Raw genomic sequence first — 18,790 nt, forward strand, 5'->3', positions numbered from 1 at the left:
TTTGTTGAGATGTGTTCACAAAGATAAACAATATTTTCCATTCTGATTTTATCCTCAAACGACGTCTGTAAATAAAAAAGTCTCTCTGCAAACACTTATAAAACATTGTACAGAACTGAAAGATTTACTCAACAACATTATGCATTCCAACAGACCACAGAGACATTACACAGATATTGAGGTTTTTAGATTTCAGCATGTCATAATTAGGCTCTCCATTTTTGTGTCCTGAGGGTACATTGAAAAAATGAAATGAAAATCACCAAATATTGCATCGATACATTAGAATTGTTGATGAGCACAAAAATGTTCTTGAATAGAGTTGAACAGCTCAGATATTTGCTTCATGCTGTTTGCACAAGGGCATACATACATCATTCTATATGTATTTCCTCAGCAAGGGAAAAAAAGTGAATGATTTTGGCAGGTAGCCAGAGATCACAGATGTGTTGAGAGTACACGTGAGTACTGCACAAACTGTTCTCTGTGAGGGACTGCGAAAAAGATATACATACAACGGGACCTGTACTTTGTACAAGCACATATCATACGGTGTGCCACAGGTTAACATATTGTAAATATTGTACTTCTGATTTTCACTTGCTCAAAAGATAAACAGCCAACAGATGAAGCCTATTCCTGGACTAAATCTGCTATTTTAACTTGTTTTTAGACAGGGATGACATTTTCAGAAAAAAAAAAATCAACTCATTCAGTTATAGTAATAAAAATGGCATTAGTTCACCTCGTTTTTTTCGTAAGACTTTTAAAAAGCAGGTAAAATTAAAAACCTGTTGTAACCCAGACATAAAGAAACTCATTTTCAGTAGTGGGTTTCTTTAGGACCCAGGAGCTTACTTTGTTGGGTTGGTGACGCCCTTTTGTTAGATCACAAAGTGGACAATCTCTCCGTGACTGGAACAGTACATTCTGTACGTTCAGCCTGCTTTTCATTCAGATGTAAACATCCATCGGAGTAGGCCGTCCCAGAAAGCACGCATGCCAAGACTCAGTGGGCAGAGGCATGTAAACAATGTGTTCTCTTCTGAAACAGAAAATACCCGAACTCTCACACCAAAACAGTCTACATTTGGATTTTTGTATTTGAATGATTGTTTTTTTTTTAGGTGTAAAGTTCTTCCACAGTGGCAGCAGGGCTATGGTTGAATGTGTGGGCAGCTTGTTGTTAACAGAATCATCTGCTGTGACTTATATATGTCACAATGTTCAGCAAAACAAAGAATGTGGGTTGTATTTACCATCTCCCTTCACCCCCTACTGTGATTTGTGTTCTCGTTTCTTCAGTCGCTGTTCTCTCTCTCTCTCTGAGGGGGAGGAGAGACTTACAGTACACAGCACTAAAATTAATAGTAACTATGCAGGCGTGTGGAAAAACAAAGCCCAAGCTTTCTGTCGTCCGTCCGCACAGAGCTGGGCGCTGGAGACTGTACAATTGACTGAAGACAAAAACAAACAGCTTTTTTTTTTGGAACGCGGCTTAGTGCAAAATGTCTATCAAAGACTGACCAACATACTGCATTTAGTTAAACGAAGGAAGAATGTACTATGTTCTGAAAAGGGTTTCTAAGTCTTGCTAAAGTGAAAAGGTATAAACTAAGGAGTATTGCAGTTTAACAAATAGTTGTAATAAATTTTGTATTGATGAATAAAATGCAGATCTTTCAACCACACTTCTTTCTGGAGCTTTGAAACAGACATAAATATCAGAAGGGCAAGATGTACATACATATAAACTAAGGTGACCAGACGTCTTCTTTTACCCGGACATATCCTCTATTTTAGACTTTAAAAAATGTCCGGGATTTTGTTTTTCTAGAGTTTACATGGAATTTCGAGAAGCGTTTCATTCACAAACTAGTCCCGCCCTCCCCTACTCCGATTGGTTCGCTTGAGTGAGAAGGGGGCGTGGTGAAGTAGCTTAAAATCTTCTGATTGGACGGTCTGACTGTAGCGCTACTGTTATTGGTCGATAACCTTCTCTATAACCATTTAATTGGTCAGTCTGTACGTCAGTAGTCCTTGTTTACGTCAGGCAAAGCTCATGTACCTACCCTCATCTCGAGCAGCTATGCCGAAACGTAAATGTAAGTTCTCGGATGAATTAACAAAGTAAATCCCATGTTAACCCCCCCATGTCGATTAAACTAAAGTATGGAAAATTGGTAATGTACGTATTCTACACAGAACACACTGAAACGTTACAGAAACTGAGTAAATGTACTAGCACTCCTTTTTCAATAATACTCATATAAAGCACAAGGACAGTAACTATACAATGACCAAAGCATTTCCTATCCCTGGACAACATAGATTTATTTATTTATTTAATATCCGTTTCAGACTCTTTGATAATATACTATCATATACAAGCATGGACCCACAAGTTAAAACTTTGTACTTTATTTCTGTATGTACAATATAAATTCAGTTTATGGGCACAATTCTAGAAATCCTAAGTGGTATGACCTGTAAAGTTGTCTTTTAGTATATTTACATTAGTATATGTATACTTAAACAATGGAAATATTAAACCAATGTATAATCTGTGTAATGTATTGCTACATAAATTATGTCAAACTTAAAAAAGTGTGAAAATATCTATTGATAATAGCTATAAGATTTTATAGTTATGAAGTCGTGAAGCCAAGTAACTGTTCAATTGGTTTATATTTCCACTCGTCTGCCTCCAGCTCCTCAACCAGGCTGGCCAACTTCTCCATTCGAGATACTTGCTGATCTGAGACACAAAAGACCACAGTTTAGCATTCATAACGGTGCTTATATCTACAAAGCTGTTTAATACAATTCTGATTAGGTGTATAAGCAACATGTAAGTGTGAAATGTGAAATTTGCAACATAAAAAAATGGCAATGATAAAATGCTCACAGTTTTCATGTTTTTTTTTTCTTTTAAATGGAAAACAATTCTGACAAATTGTTCTTACCATGCTTCACTTGTTTTAGAGTTGATGCCACTTGGTAACTGAATACTGATTCACATAAAAATCTGTCAGAGCCATCTAAAAAACAAAGAACAAAACTTTATGAAGTTGTAAATGTGTGTTAATCCTGTGATTTATGTTTGGGGACATAGAAGGATGATTTTGTTTGAAATTAGCTTAATTATCAGAGAATAAAAGGGTGGAAGGATAATATAACATTCAACTGCCACTTGGCGCAGTAATCAGACAGAAAACTGTGACAGGTCGAACAGTTTAGGTACATGTACAGATTACTCTCCATAAAGATCTGACAACATCCAAAAAAATTGAGATCATTCACGACTTTTCTATCTGCAGTGTTATTTATGTGTTTACCCAAACATGTTATAATTGGAGCACAGGGTGAATGAGGTGCCGAAAAGGGTCTAGGGGACAGATGGGTTGTAAACCCTCATTAATGGCTTCTGTGCTTTGTGGAGACCAAAAAGCTGGCAGGAGCTATCAGACTGCGGGGATGCAAAAGCACAGTGCAGGCTGGTGGAAACACACATCCCAATTTGGATAAATGACCCAGACAATGGACACACTACAGAGTAAATAACAAGAGGACTGTGACTGTTTATTCAGCATAGACCTTGTAATAATTATTTGTTATGCGGCAGATATATTCATCATTTATTTTAAGATAAATTCATAATTGATAAACTTACTGCAAATATATCCTGAATACTACCTTCAGATGCAAAAAGATTTAATTATTGTTTCAATGCAGTTTATCAAAATTGTATTGGATTTGGACTTTATTGTAAGTATTATTTCATGTCATATATCTGCTTGTCAAGAAAATTATGATTAAAATATCTAACTATCATTGTACAGATACACATCCATCAGAAATGAGAACTTCTGCTATTCCATTTTAATCTGTTATGTTTTGTTCCCAATTCTATTTTGGGTTTAAGTTCAATTTGTTCTGTTCTGCTGCATTTCCTATGCGTGTGTTGCAAATAACATAGAAGCGCTAAAACATGAGATATTTGCACTGAAGATCAGTACACAAGTGCAGATATCATTATATACTATAGATGTAGAGTGTATTATTGCGAATATAAACATATTATCACTGTTTATTTTTAGGTCTTAAAATAAAGAATGCAAAATTCATTCATTCATTATCTGTAAGCGCTTATCCAGTTCAGGGTCGCGGTGGGTCCAGAGCTTACCTGGAATCATTGGGCGCAAGGCGGGAATACGCCCTGGAGGGGGCGCCAGTCCTTCACAGGGCAACACACACACTCACATCTATGGACACTTTTGAGTCGCCAATCCACCTACCAACGTGTGTTTTTGGACTGTGGGAGGAAACCGGAGCACCCGGAGGAAACCGGGAATCAAACCCACAACCTCCAGGTCCCTGGAGCTGTGTGACTGCGACACTACCTGCTGCACCACCGTGCCGCACAGAGTGCAAAATAACAATGTTTAATTAAATTCCATAAAATAGTTCCATTCTCTCAGGCCCCTCCATGCCTATTAGTCTTTTAAGAACTTGTGTTGTTGCTACCTTCCCTGTGTGTGGCAGAGCACTACATGATGAGCTTAAGAGTGCTATTATCATGCAATATTGGCATTCCTAGGAATTTTACACAAGTTACTTCACTAAAATTACATGGGGATGGTTCCAGATTCCTCTTTCCACCTAAGGTAAAAACTAACATTTGCCAGTTTAACTAAGAGACTAGAAGACAAGTACATCCTGAGGTGGTTTTGTTTCTCAGTTTCCTGATTAAAAATAAAACAAAAAAAATGCAAGAGGTGCAAGTTGATTGACCTTCCATCATCTCTCCGGCTCCTTTGGGGTATGTGTATAGAACTTTTCTTGGAGGAATAAGCTCAGAAGCGCTGAAGCCAGATCCAGTAACTGAGCTGCCACTCACACCCCCCGCTGAGGAGGACGAAGACGATGCAGCCATTCAGCTTGGAGGTGAGTTCACAACGAAGAACTTTAAACAAAGGAGGAAAAACAAAAGCCATTAGCTAGTCAGTTAAACAATTTTCTATACATTTGCAGACATCGATTCATCTATAATTTCTTTTTTCCCCCCAATAAGTCCTTTTGTTGGTGTGCCATCCTTATCTTGTCTGGAAAAGCTTTGCACTACATGTTGGAACCCTGCAGTTTGGAGTTGATTTCATTCAGCCACAGGAGTACTGGTGGATAATTGTGGCCTAATGGTTTCTGAAGTGGGACTAGGACAGGAAAGTCTTCAATTTGTTCTCATTGACTGGCAGGAAAAAATGAGTTTGGGGAAATTGTAGGAGCAGTGCACTCTACTCCCATAACACGAAAAACTGTGTTGCTCTTGTGCAAGGCAACTTACCCCTATCTGCTCCCGAGGATGGTCCAGGTGCGCGAGTTCACTGCAATGGCCAATGACAACAAAGGCATTACATGGGGTCAGGTGCTGATATTAGATAATTAGTTCTGGATAGCAAACGCCACTTCAATCTAACCCAACCCTAGCACTGAGCGTGGTGACCTTAGGTTTGTGATCAACTGCTCTAATGGCAATCCTTTTCTATGAGGATTGTATAATCTTTTTGAGAAAACTGTAGGCCTGTATTAACAAAGGGGACATTTCTTCTTAATTCCCATATAATTCAATATTTGGACATTCAAGGTCACTTAAGACACACTCTTAACAGTGGTGATGATAGGACCCTGAGTTTGTGATATCTACAGAATAAATAGAGACATAATTACAGTGGAATTATCCCTTAAAAGTGCAGTAGCTAAATTTAGCAATTATATTCCTACTTGGTTTATTGACTGATGCCTTAAAATCTCAAATAACTTAATCAGAATTGCATGTTTAAAAGTTTATTTTTAAAAAGTAAACTCATTTAAATTGCTTAGCTATAAAGCTACAACTTCACCTACAGTAAAGTTTTGACTTTTTTGAATATGCAATCAATCCCCACCTCTGTTTCCACCAACCCCTTCAGCTAAAAACTTCATCCCACAAGTTGACAAGATTGTTTCCTTGGGTTTATGACGTATGAAACCCTGGCTTTCACTACACTTTTCACTAAACAAATTGAACGCCCATTTCATGCATGACACGTCTTCCATCATAGACTCAGCATCAGTGGGCATGTTAAAAAGGTACAAATTCGATTTTACCAGGATAGAATTTGTTGCTGCTGGTTTCATTTTTGCCATTTACAGGCACCTTTACGAGAAGTATAGTTTGTAAATAACGCGATATATGGGAAAAATGTACACGTAAATCTGAAAAATAAATAAATAAATAAACAGCGGGCTGTGACAAAGAAAAAACGTTTCCTTACCAATCTCAGTGTTACAAACTGATGTTTATGTGACAAGCTAAAGCTATCCTGGTTAGCTAGCTATCACTACATTGATTTGTACGTAACCCTAACCCTAGCCTGTTATAATCGCTCAATCTCTGTTTATAGGAACATGAAACACTAAACACCCACAGACAACAAGTAAGCAATTATCGTAAATAAGTAGCAGTATAAAAATATAAGGTTACCTTTTTAGCCGGGAGCTGATGTGTTATTTCAAGTGTTTTCAGCTATCACTATTGTGTTTAAAAGCAGCCGCTCAGCGCCATCTACCACAGCGGAGGACATCCGCCAGTCAGGAGGAAACGGTAGTTCTGAACCGGCTGAAGGTATTTAACCGGTGTTACGTTTGTAATGTTTCTTAAATAACAGTTTTCATGAAGTCAGCTTAACCTCAGCTCTCCTTAAGGTATATTAAATAAATAATAATAAACAGATAACTTGGTGTTGTCGAAACAGAAAACGGATTCTTTTATAATAACTATCAGTTCCACCTTAAATAGAACAGCAGTAACCTCTTTTTTTTCTGTAAATCCGTAAACGTTTGTTGTAGGAAAACCACAGAGTTGGAAGAAACCAAGGTTCTTGAATACACAACGACTAATTAATTTATTCATTGTATGCCAAAGGCTAAGAGTGTCCAAGAGGAGACAAAAAAGTGTGTCACCCAGAGCTAATAATCCAACAGATCCTCGCAGCAATCTTCAAACATATACAGTATCTAAAGCCTTCCCAGAGGATTATAATAATAATAATAATAATCAATGGATTGGGCACTGTTACTGCAGCAAAGGGTGACAACCTCCCTCCCTAATAATGCAATAACTTTAGAAGAAATGTTGGATGCGCAGTTGTCCACAAACTTTTGGCTATATGGTATACAGTACATTCTCGGCTTAAAAAGCTACTTCTATGAAAACTATGGTACGGTACACACTATCTGGTCAGAAAAAGGCCACACACTAATATTTCGTTGGACCGTCTTTAGCTCCCTGTTAGCAAGGAGACGGCGGACCACTGTTGTTCTACTGAGGGCAAAGTTGGAGGTCCACTACTGTTTTTCACAGCGTTTTCTGGGCGGACAGCTGTGAATTAAACAGAATTTTAAACAAAATTACACATTTGAGCACTTTTCCATTCACAGTCAAATTTACATTTTTTCCCCATTCATTAGTTTCTTTTGTTATTGTTTATAAATAAGATTAGTAAATCATTTTAATCCAGCACAGTGTCAACATTTTTAGCATAAATCATTTTATATCAGGCTTATACTCATTATTATATCTCTCATAGCTGTTGGTAATATTTGCATTAGTTTGTTTTCCAGAATAAAAGTCTCTGTGAATGTAAAGTCTGTTTGAGAAGATTATAAATGAGTTATATCCTGTACAGGACAGTAATCTGAGTGGTCCAATGGTGAACCAGCAGTGGTCTACAGTCAGTGGTGTGCCAGTGGACCGATTTATGCTTGCTGTCTGGGCTTTGATTACGGCATGTATATGCATCGTTTCCGAAAGCTTTTGCAATTGCAATATCACAACATTTATTTCTGTCCAGAGTTATAAGAGTATACATTTTTCCCCAAGGTCTTGTATTGATGATGGGAGATTTGGACCACTGCACAAAGTCTTCTCCAGCACATTCCAAAGATTCTCAATGGGGTTCAGGTCTGAACTCTGTGGTGGCCAATCCATGTGTGAGAATGATATCTCATGCTCCCTGAACCACTCTTTCACAATTTGAGCACGATGAATCCTGCCATTGTGATCTTGGAATATGCCTGTGCTATCAGGGAAGAAAAAATCCATTGATGGTGTAACCTGGTCGTTCAGGATATTCAGGTAGTCAGTTGACCTCATTCTCTGAGCACATAATGTTGCTAAACCTAGACCTGACCAACTGCAGCAGCCCCAGATCATAGCACTGCCCCCACAGGCTTGTACGGTAGGCCCTAGGCATGATGGGTGCGTCACTTCAGCCGCCTCATTTCTTGTCTTTTGTGCCCATCACACTGGAATAGGGTAAATCTGGAGTCATCAGACCACATGACCTTCTTCCATTGCTCCAGAGACCAATCTTTGTCCCTAGCAAATTTAAGCTGTTATTGTCAATTAGTCTCAAGGTGCCTGGTTTTCTTAAGGCTACACAGTTATTTATTCCCAATCCTCTTAGTTCCCTTTGCATTGTGCATGTGGAAATTCTCTTACTTTCACTATCCAACATATCCCTGAGTTTTTCTGTTGTTTTTCTATGATTTGATTTCACCAAATGTTTCAGTAATCGCTGATCACTATCATTCAAGATTTTTTACTGACCACGTTCCTTCCTCGAAGATAATGTTTTCCCACTGTTCTTCCACTTTTTAATGCATTAGACAGTTCTTAACGATTTTAGTTGTTTCAGCAGTCTTCTTAGATGTGCCAGTAATTTGACCATTCTGAAACAGATTAGCATGTTTTCCACGACCGCAGGATGTTTCTCTCGACATGGTTGTCTAAAAAATGAGAAGCTGTTCACTGCATCAGTTAGGGTTAACTAACTTGTTGCCTGCTGAAACATAATCACCCATGCAAAAATTATCCAATGGTAGGCTCTTACCTATTTGCTTAGTTAAAGTAAGTATATTTTTGTCAGTAACAATGGCAATTGTTATGGCAGGAAATTTTGCCCACTGTTCTTTGCAGAGTTATTTTAATTTGGCTACATTAGAGGGTTTTCGAGTAGGAAATGCCTGTCTGAGGTCTCAAAGTGATTGTCAGAACTTTGATTCCATTACCCCAGAACCTTCATTTAGTTTCTGTTGAACCGTTCTGACTTTCATACTTCAGATTTTTGTCCTGCTCCATAACATGACTCTGTTGAGCTATAGGTCATGAACTGATGGGCAGATATTTTCCTTCAGAGTTTTCTGATGGAGAGCAGAATGTATGGGTCCATCAGTTATGACCAGGGGCCTCATTCATAAATGGTATAAATGGCACAAAAACGGGTCTGAAATGTGCATGTGTAACATCTCACGCAAAACCTTAGATTTATAAAGAAATAATTGTGTGAAAATTTGCATATATTTAAGCAAGGTTTAACCCATGCATGTGGGCAGCATGGTGGTGTAGCAGGTGTCATAGTCAGACCTGGAGGTTGTGTTTTTAAGTCCTGCTCCGGGTGACTGACTGTGAGGTGTTTGGTGTGTTCTTCCTGTGTCTGCATGGGTTTCCTCCGGGTGCTCTGGTTTTCTCCCACGGTCCAAAAACACACGTTGGTAGGTGGATTGGCGACTCAAAATTGCCCCTAGTGAGTGTGCCACTTGTGCCAGTGATTCAGGGTGGGCTATGGACCCATTGCAACACTGAACTGGATAAGCGATTAAAGATGATGAATGACCCACGCCTGGCTATAAAATCTGCGGAGAGAGCGCACATTGGTGACATCACGTGCTAAAATAGTCCATATCAGTCTATAACCAAAAGATTAAAAACATGAAAATTAAAGAAGAATTAAAGAACATTAACAGTCACTTGTTTAAAATAACTTTAAAAAAATGCAGAATATAAAAAAATAACTAAAGTTACATTACTTGCTGTATCTCATTCTACTTTATTTGTAGTATTGTTTTACTCTAGCTTGTTTGATTTTACTCTGTATCTTATTCAGATGTTTATCATTTAAATTTCTTTTGGCTATTTTGTTTTATCTCACTGTAATATATTCATTTGCAAAGCGCTTTTTAAACTCGTTTTAAGAGTGCCATATACGTTAATTATTATTGTTATTATAAGAAATTAAACTCCATAAAAAAATAGACAGCAAATTGTTATGGGCCAGTAATAGTTGCAAATAAATACAAGCATAAACAGCCCTAACTTGCCCAGAATCACAGGTCTAAATCAAATCAAAATCATAAATCTAATCAAAGCAGTGCCAGAGCTAAAGCACTTCCAACAAAGCTTTTGACTTTTGGTGTTATGTTCTTATTGAGGAATGCAGTGCTAGCTTCACGACAGATGTAATCGGACCCTTCCAAAATGACTCATCAATACACAGAATATTTACAAAAGTCTTGAGATAATCTAAAGGGTTTTGGCAAATGCTGGATGATGACTTTTTGTTTTTATACATCAGCACTTGTTCAGGTCAAAGATGTGCTCTTGAAAAAAAAAATCTCTCATTGTGGTTCGGAGAATCAAACTGGTTAATTTTGTGGTTAAGGGGCAAAGGTTTTTCACGTGTGGCCAGTAAATAAAACCATTATTTAAAAACACAATTTTAGATTTACTTGGGCTATCCTTATTTAATGTTTAAACTAGTTTGATGATCAGAAACCCTGAAGTGCGACAGATCAAAGATGAAAAATATGATAGAAACATGATTGTGGTCATGCTCTTTGATGGGCAAGCCCTCCCAGAGTTTACTTAATATATTAGAGGTATTTTAGGCCTCGGTGTACTATCCATGTGGATCCAGTATTTGTGCTCTGAGTCATTGAGATTGTCTACTTATATAAATGTGTGTTAATCTTCTTTATTTTTGAGGTGATCTACACCATTATGGACATTTTGCGACCTGCACTTATTAATATCAATGGGAGAATTTACAGGAAAAATCCTGTGAAAGAGGAACATTATGAAGATGAAGAGGAGGAGGACGTCTTATACTCTGGACCAGGTTTGCTAAAAAGTCGCCAAAGTGAAAAACTAAATCATTAGTCTCTGCACAAAATTGCTTCTCATCATTCGCCTTAATCCCGATTTTTCTGGTTTTACAGACACTGACCAATGCATGGACGAACCTTGTGACGCTATTAACATTGAACACACTGACAAGGGCTTTCGCTGTGCCATAGATGTCCCAAGTGTTCTTTACAAGTGAATACATTTATAGTCATGACTTTCATTTGTACGTAACGTATCATAATGATTGCTGTATTGTAAAATTACATGAGATCTTTCCTTTTTTCAAAGGTACATCATTGGAAAGAAAGGGGAGACACGTAAACGACTGGAGTCAGAAACCAGAACTTCAATCAGCATTCCCAAACAAGGAGTGGAAGGACAGATAGGTCAGATATTCTATGAAATACCTGTAGACACAAATATTTTTAAAATTTTTAGGTTTATAACAAAAGGATGTGGCATAGAGAAATGCATCTGTTATTCGCATGTTTTCATTGCTCATTATTTTTTTCCACATTGGCATGTACAGAACAGTGTGGCTATGTTTTGAAGGTGTGTTGTCGTGTGGTGATGTAAATTCGGTTAGTGGTTTGTACAGGGTGTTCTGTATGTACTAACGGATGTGCATCTGTTTTGTTGTTTTTTTTAATTGTGGTTTTGCAGTGATCTCTGGCCCTCAGAAGTCTGCAGTAGCATCAGCTGTTACTCGTGTTGAGGTTTTGATAGAGAGCTTCCGCAGGAAACAGCCATTCACCCATTTTCTGTCCTTTGCTCTAAACCACCCTCAGGTTCAAGAAGGGTTCCAACACTTTAAGGAGGATGTACTGGAGCACTGTTCTCAGGTGGACATACAGATATATTTTTAGATCACCAACAGTGAACACCCACACTAGTGACACACCCAGAGTTGCGGGCAGTCATCCCTGGCACCCGGGAACCAACAATCTTTCAGTCCTAAGCTCTCTTCTATAACCATTAGGCCACGTCCGCCCACGGCATGTTCCTTATGATCACCATTGTGACTGTATGTGTGAGAGAAGTTATAAAACATCGGTGATGTTTTTCTTTTTCAGCAAGTCCATTTCTGTTTTCTCTGCAGGATATGGGAATAGATGAAAGTATCTTTCAGAATCCATCTAAACTGCACCTCACCATAGGAACCCTTGCCCTGCTGAATGAACAGGAAGTGATGAAAGCATGTGAACTACTGCAGCAGTGTCACGGTTTTATGAGGTGTGTGGCACAGTCTGGTTAAGTATGCGCTAATTACTTTAGCTGTGTATAAAGTTACACTGTCAACTGTGAAATGAATCATATTGTGGAATATAGACAACTAGTAAAAAAAGATGGATCAAACTATTCTTTAATCTCTCTGCCTACTGAGATCGTGACGTATGGTTTAATTTTTCCATCTACAAAAAACATACTGAATTACGTCAGTGGTTTACATTGCTTACAGTGTACAACAAAATATGTCCTCAATCAAACTATCCGTGACAGTAAACACACACACACACACATGCTCTCACTTGGGGCAGTGAACACACACCCAGAGCATCAGGCAGCCGTCCCCTGTGGCCACAGAGAGATTGAGGGTTAAGTGCCGTGCTCAAGGGCAACTCAGCAATGGATTGAAGCAGGAGGACAATGCTGTTCCTTCAGTCAATTTCCCCAGGTTTCCTTCCAGTTCACAGACCTGTTCCCTAACCTGTAGGCCACCATGAATGGCTGGCTGCTCTAAAGTGTTTCATTCTATTGGGAGTGCTTCCTCATTCCTACAGTGCAAGCTCTCTGAATGCTGATTGCCTGTATCAGAAATAGAGGCGCCCTAAATTATGTTCCAGTTTTTAATCACCTGGTCTTATTTTGTGCTATGTCTGTTCAGGGATATAACGGAAGGGAAGCCTTTAGCTCTGGAGGTAAAAGAGATTGAGTACATGAATGATGATCCTTCCATGGTGGATGTCTTGTATGCCAAGGTCAGCGTTCAGGACGGCTCTGAAAAGTAAGGACATTTTTACTGACAAGTAAAGCTTTAACATATACACAACATAATACACTCACTATACACTCACTCTGGAGGCAGGTGCTGCTTGTATTGTTTTAGGCAATGCAGGGAAAGGGAAAGAACAGTGTGGTCATTTTATTAAATTTTTTTGGGAGAATTACTAGTTATACTTGTATTTTTTGATATAGCAGAACAAACTGAACTCAGTTCACATCAGTTACTTCAGTCCATATTAAATGAGCTCGGGCCCAAAAAGACTGTGCTTAAGCTTATTTAAGACATTATTGCAGCGTGTTTAAATGTTTTTTCTTTGCTTTTGTTAGTTTTAACTTGCAGCAAATACTGCATTCACAGACAGTGGTTTTGGGAGGAGCCCCATGTAGTGATTTCCAATATAGAATCTTTATTGAGTCTTTAATTCAGTACCACCTTATAGCATGAAGATCAAAATTTGCTCACCTCCAAAATTTACATAGTTACAAAGAACATTCATTATCTGTAACCACTTATCCAGTTCAGGGTCGCGGTGGGTCCAGAGCCTGCTTGGAATCATTGGGCGGAAGGCGGGAATACACCCTGGAGGGGGCGCCAGTCCTTCACAGGGCAACACACTCACACCTACAGACACTTTTGAGTCGCCAATCCACCTACCAACGTGTGTTTTTGGACTGTGGGAGGAAACCGGAGCACCCGGAGGAAACCCACGCAGACACAGGGAGAACACACCAACCCCTCACAGACAGTCACCTGGAGCAGGAATCGAACCCACAACCTCCAGGCCCCTGGAGCTGTGTGACTGCGACACTACCTGCTGCACCACCAGACTTTTGTTGACCTGTCTCATCTAAATTATAATGTGTTGCTCGCATCAAATTTAAAATGTCTCAGTTTCAATCTATGAAATATTTAAAATGAGACGTGTTTTTCATTTTATCAGTTATATTTATGGTTGAATTTATTTGCACATCATTGCATTCTGTATTTTATGTACATTATTCCATTTTTCCCAACTTCTCATTTTACTGTATATCATCACTGTGTGTATAATTTGCTCTGTATATTATTGTCTTGATCATACAAGATAAAACTGATTGCTGTGTTCCTGTTTGCATGTGTGTGGACTTGCAGATTGCAGGAGATTGCAGACAGGCTGGTGGAGTGTTTTGTATCAGCGGGACTAATGGTGAAGGAGTGGGACCGAGTGAAGCTTCATGCCACAGTCATGAACACACTGTTCAGAAAGGATCCCTCTGGTATGTCTATTCAGTCAGCACATTAACTCCGTGTGCCTCATAGCCTTTGTGGCACTGATGGTAAAGCAGAGAGAGATATTGCACTTGTACTTATTATGATCCCCATAACTCCTAATTGCATGAATCACCTACAAATGTAATTTATTTTTATAAAGTCTTTATACTTTTTCATTAAACATGCAGTGTTATTTTTATCATGCTGTTTCTAAAAGACTAAAATTGGTCTATCAGAATGGTCTGTTTAATGTGACTTGGTTTGACTTTTAGTCTCATTAAACCATACATTTTTATATGTAGAACAAATGTCCAAATATGTTTTGCACTACATATGTAAATGGACTTTGTTCTTATAAGCCAAAAGATTATTGTTGGTTCCAGGTAGCAAGTTTAGTGGAGTGGAGTGGAGAAGAGACCTAGATGTAGCTGGAGTTTGCCACTTTATTTTCACAAGTAGCTGATAATAGATGTGCAGGGTCAGTGTGGATGGACATTGTGTTCCTTTTTACTGCCAAAGAGTCTGCCTTGCACAACATGTTTTGTAAATCACACCACCTAATCTCATAGAATGGGCCTCACACACCCACTTTGATTTGATTGGATCAGAAATACGATGTGGTGTAAAATGACATGAATGTCTTGAATTATTTTGATTCTTTTATAGGATTATTATTATTATTTGCCTTTCTAGCAAATGTAATGAAACCAATAGTTAAACAAAGAATCAAATGTCGTATATATGACCCCATATTACACTTAAAGTCTATCAGCAGTCTTAAATCTAATAACCATCATCCAGATGCCACAGTGAAGATGTGACCTGCAGTGATAGCAAAGCCACATTCTTTAAAATACGATTGTGTCACTCGCTGCAGTGGTGAGGCTAAGCCCTTGCCTGCAATCCTGTCTGGCTCTGCTGGCTTGCTGAGTGTGTGAGTGTTAGTGAGTGTTTTTGTGAGCTGTGCAGGGTGTTTTTCAGCTCTGGTAACAAAGAATTCATTGAGCTGCTGAGAGTGGAAAGTGGCCAGCATTGCAGTAGCGCACTAACATCAGTGCTGCTTTTTAAAGGGAGCTAGGTCATGTTTACCGGCTGCAGCATAGAACGTCTCAATAAGAAGCTTGTTTTGTTCATTTGTTGTGGTGGTGGTGGCTGCATTTGTGTTGACATTAAGGAGAAACAGTGCTGTTTTCAGAGCGAGCTGAATAACCCGTTATCCATTCACCTTTCCATGCCTTCTGCATTTTCAGTGTCACACATTAGACACAAACAGAATGTACTTGTTTTATTCGAATATGGAGCAATGTAAAATGTGCTGTGCTATGGAAGAATGGGTTTCTTTTTGCTCTGATGTATGATGCTTTTTCTGTTTCTCAGTGGAGGATAAAGGAGGCCCAGCAAAGCAGAATATGAAAGATAGAGAAGCTTTTGATGCCAGAAATGTTTTGCAGGTGAGATCTGAGAAGTGCACCTTTCGTCTAACTAATAAAATATGTTGCAAACTGCTTACTGTTAATGCACATTTTGAAGAGTTCTACAGGTCTAAGCATTAGAATCTAAACATGATAGATTACCTGCTGCTGTTTATTTGACATAATGGTATGTGTCGCAGTCACACAGCTCCAGGGACCTGGAGGTTGTGTGTTCTCCTCTAGCGTCCTGCTCCAGGTGACTGTCTGTGAGGAGTTTGGTGTGTTCTCCCAGTGTCTGCATGGGTTTCCTCCAGATACTCCTGTTTCCTCTCACGGTCCAAAAATAAAAACACATATTGGTAGGTGGATTGATGACTCAAAAAGTGTGCGTAGATGTGAGTGTGTGTCGCCCTTTGAAGGACTGGTGCCCCCTCCAGGGTTGTGCCTAGTGATTCCGGGTAGGCTCCGGATCCACTGCGACCATGAACAAGCGGTTACAGACAATGAATGAATGAATATCAATTTATAATATGGTAGTAGTCCTAGTAATCTGCCAATTTTTTTGCAGAGGGCTTGCCATTTTCCCCTCCATCTTAAAAATCATTCCATTAATCTTTCGCACGTTAAGTTTTTTGCAGCTTCGCACCTTGGCTGGGTAAGGGATCAAGTGAACATAAGTATTGACTGTTCCTTTGTCAATCCTGTCAATTTTGGCCACTTGTGTAACATACTAGTGACGCAGGTCCTTGTGAGAGATAAAAGGATAAAAAAAAAACCCTAAAATGATCCCTTTATTAAACACTAGGGCCTTCGATGGATTTACCTTTGGAATTAGGTAATAAGGAAATTTCTGTTGCTATAAATTAATTTTTTTACACAGCGTCTGAGCGTATAATATACACTATAAACTACATTTAATGAGAGTGACCATTTGGTTAGACTGTGTGTACTAACAAGCTGATGTTTTGCTCTCACCACAACATTTAAAAACTTACCCTGAATGTGGTGCTCATAAAGGAATATAATAACTCAGATGGTGCTGACTAAAATCTTGTTGGTGATCTATATGTATGCTGATGATTAAAACCCGAAGATAACCTTTCCAACCTGCCATTTATTTTCCATTTTATAAAACATAAAATAATAACAAAATAAACACCTCTGTAGAGTGCACTTTATGTACATTTGCACCTAATGCCCCCTGCTGGCTATAACAGAGTTGCAAGTTGTTTATTGACAGCTCTATATATCTGTGTATACAGTATATAACAAATGTGTACAGTGCAATGAAACTGACAAACTATTTTTGCTCTGAGAATTTTGCACTTACAGTCTGTTCAGTATTTATCCTTTAAAGTTGTGTATGTTACCTTAGTCTGTTTGTGATTTAATGCTATATCATCTCTCTCTCTCTCTCTCTCTCTCAGAAATTTGGGGAGTTTTATTTTGGAGCGTGTGAGTTGGACTCAGTGCACTTATCTCAGAGATTTTCCACCGATTCTACAGGATACTACTGTTCAGCTGGACATGTCACCTTCACCTGATTTGCTGCTTCCGTACACACATAAAAACAAAGCCAGAATTCTGGAATAATATAAATTCATATTGGGCTTGTTTGTTATGATGTTAATTTCTCACCATTGTGGGTTTTGAGAGCCTGGAAAGCAAGCACGAGTAAGAGAGAGTAAACTCCAGTGTCCATCTGAGTCCACCTGATTGTGTTTCCTCTCACAATCCAAAAGCACGTTAGTAGGTGAATTAGCTATACAAACTGCTCATAGTGTGTCCAGTGATTCCGATGGCACTGGTCCCCATGCGACACTGAACAGGAATAAGTGATAACAGAACATGAGTGAATTAATGAATTTGTATTTCAGTTTACAAGCATCTGCCAATAAACACCCAGTGCCAGATGGAACAGAAATGTGATGTGACACGCTTAATTCTAAAGATACTTACTTAGTCAGAATTGTTCACAGCTGTGGTGATAAGAATCATGCCTTGCCATATTGTCGTATGTTTTATTATGTTCCTGTAAGTCCAGTATAGCTTATAAATGCTACCTATTCGTTATTTGCACAGACGTGCATTCTGGAAATATTGTTACAGTATTTTTTTCACTTGGGAAATCAGCAAAACATAATTTGATTAGATGTATTTAAGTCTGTATTCTATTCTGCAGTCCTTTCACAGCATGACTTTTGAAAAACAGGTTTTCAGAGCTTTTAATCATTTAATTGGGTATTTCTATTAATGCTATTCATGCCCATGTTCTATGTATTTTCTCAATGGAAATGGAGGCCAAAACAGTCACATATGAGTGAAGTAAGTTAATGACCACCAGGGGGCTTCATAGAGCTTAGAACGACCGTGGAAATCCTTGTAAAATTTAAGCAGAGAAATGAACTGTAAGTATAGAGATAGATGCTGTACCTTAACTGACTCTATGATATAGGGCAAGAGCTGATTTCATAGCTCATCATGTTCACTGTGTGTAAAATGGGAATAATTTCATTCAGAGTTTCTCCATCCATAAAGAGAGAATTGCTGCTGTAATGGCACTCTTGTGTCTGCACAGAGTAATATTATCCTATAGCCAATGGAGTCTAGAGGCTTATTATAGGGTACTGTTCTGCTAAATCAGCTCAACTTTTTTTGATGTTTCTGGTTTGGTTTAATGAGCTTTTTTCCAGCCCTTTATAATGTAGGGGGATATAAATTCGATGTTGCAAAAAGTTTTAGCACCTGCATTAATCAGGCCCCTTTGCTTTTGAACTCTTTCATTATTTGGTGCACAATTGCATGTGTAGTGTGGTTCACTTAAGCAGTGGATAGTAAGAGGGTGGAGGGTAAGACAACATGACCTTCAAATGAAATTCCCTGAACACACACTCACTCCTTTCATTATTTACTGCATCCCTTCACTCACACAAGCCTGTAGTACTAGTGTGAAATCAAGACATGGAGGTGCTATTTCATATTTTATGTGCTCTCACTCGTTCTCTCTTCTTCTTGTACATTACATTATAGACAGATTATTATGCTAGCTCACTGTCAAACATTTCTGGGTCCTCCTCTATTGCCAACAAGTAGAACAGAAGCAAGACAGTTCCCAAA

The 18,790-nt window shown here is 38.6% G+C and overlaps 2 protein-coding genes across 3 annotated transcripts; one reads left to right on the top strand and one right to left on the bottom strand.

Annotated features, from left to right (window-relative positions):
• Positions 1-2,309: 2,309 nt before the first annotated feature.
• anapc16 (anaphase promoting complex subunit 16) lies at positions 2,310-6,676 on the bottom strand. Of its 2 annotated transcripts, none has more exons than XM_066664649.1 (5): positions 6,315-6,496; positions 5,345-5,384; positions 4,795-4,966; positions 2,967-3,041; positions 2,310-2,758 (listed from the first exon to the last, which is right to left on the bottom strand). In XM_066664649.1, exons 3-5 carry the CDS (start codon positions 4,934-4,936, stop codon positions 2,649-2,651), a joined length of 327 nt encoding a protein of 108 aa, XP_066520746.1. In that variant the 5' UTR covers positions 4,937-4,966; positions 5,345-5,384; positions 6,315-6,496; the 3' UTR covers positions 2,310-2,648. The 2 variants fall into 2 exon arrangements, with proteins under 2 accessions (XP_066520746.1, XP_066520745.1); XM_066664648.1 differs by lacking the exon at positions 6,315-6,496 and adding an exon at positions 6,524-6,676 and having other exon boundaries at positions 2,315-2,758.
• Positions 6,566-18,676, top strand: ascc1 (activating signal cointegrator 1 complex subunit 1). Its single transcript, XM_066664647.1, has 10 exons — positions 6,566-6,664; positions 10,865-10,997; positions 11,098-11,197; positions 11,294-11,391; positions 11,669-11,847; positions 12,105-12,238; positions 12,891-13,010; positions 14,142-14,266; positions 15,639-15,712; positions 17,101-18,676. Exons 2-10 carry the CDS (start codon positions 10,880-10,882, stop codon positions 17,215-17,217), a joined length of 1,065 nt encoding a protein of 354 aa, XP_066520744.1. The 5' UTR covers positions 6,566-6,664; positions 10,865-10,879; the 3' UTR covers positions 17,218-18,676.
• Positions 18,677-18,790: the final 114 nt, after the last annotated feature.

Source organism: Hoplias malabaricus, chromosome 3 (genome assembly GCF_029633855.1).
Source record: "Hoplias malabaricus isolate fHopMal1 chromosome 3, fHopMal1.hap1, whole genome shotgun sequence".
Lineage (NCBI taxonomy): Eukaryota > Metazoa > Chordata > Actinopteri > Characiformes > Erythrinidae > Hoplias > Hoplias malabaricus.

Excerpts from the sequence above, each read along its gene's own strand:
- anapc16 (XM_066664649.1), bottom strand. The coding sequence starts at position 4,936 with ATGGCTGCATCGTCTTCGTCCTCCTCAGCGGGGGGTGTGAGTGGCAGC. Across the intron at positions 3,042-4,794 it reads AGCCGGAGAGATGATGGAAG|ATGGCTCTGACAGATTTTTA; the intron begins GTCAATCAACTT and ends TTTGTTTTTTAG. Across the intron at positions 2,759-2,966 it reads TCTAAAACAAGTGAAGCATG|ATCAGCAAGTATCTCGAATG; the intron begins GTAAGAACAATT and ends TTTGTGTCTCAG.
- ascc1 (XM_066664647.1), top strand. The coding sequence starts at position 10,880 with ATGGACATTTTGCGACCTGCACTTATTAATATCAATGGGAGAATTTAC. Across the intron at positions 11,198-11,293 it reads GTCCCAAGTGTTCTTTACAA|GTACATCATTGGAAAGAAAG; the intron begins GTGAATACATTT and ends CTTTTTTCAAAG. Across the intron at positions 15,713-17,100 it reads ATGCCAGAAATGTTTTGCAG|AAATTTGGGGAGTTTTATTT; the intron begins GTGAGATCTGAG and ends TCTCTCTCTCAG.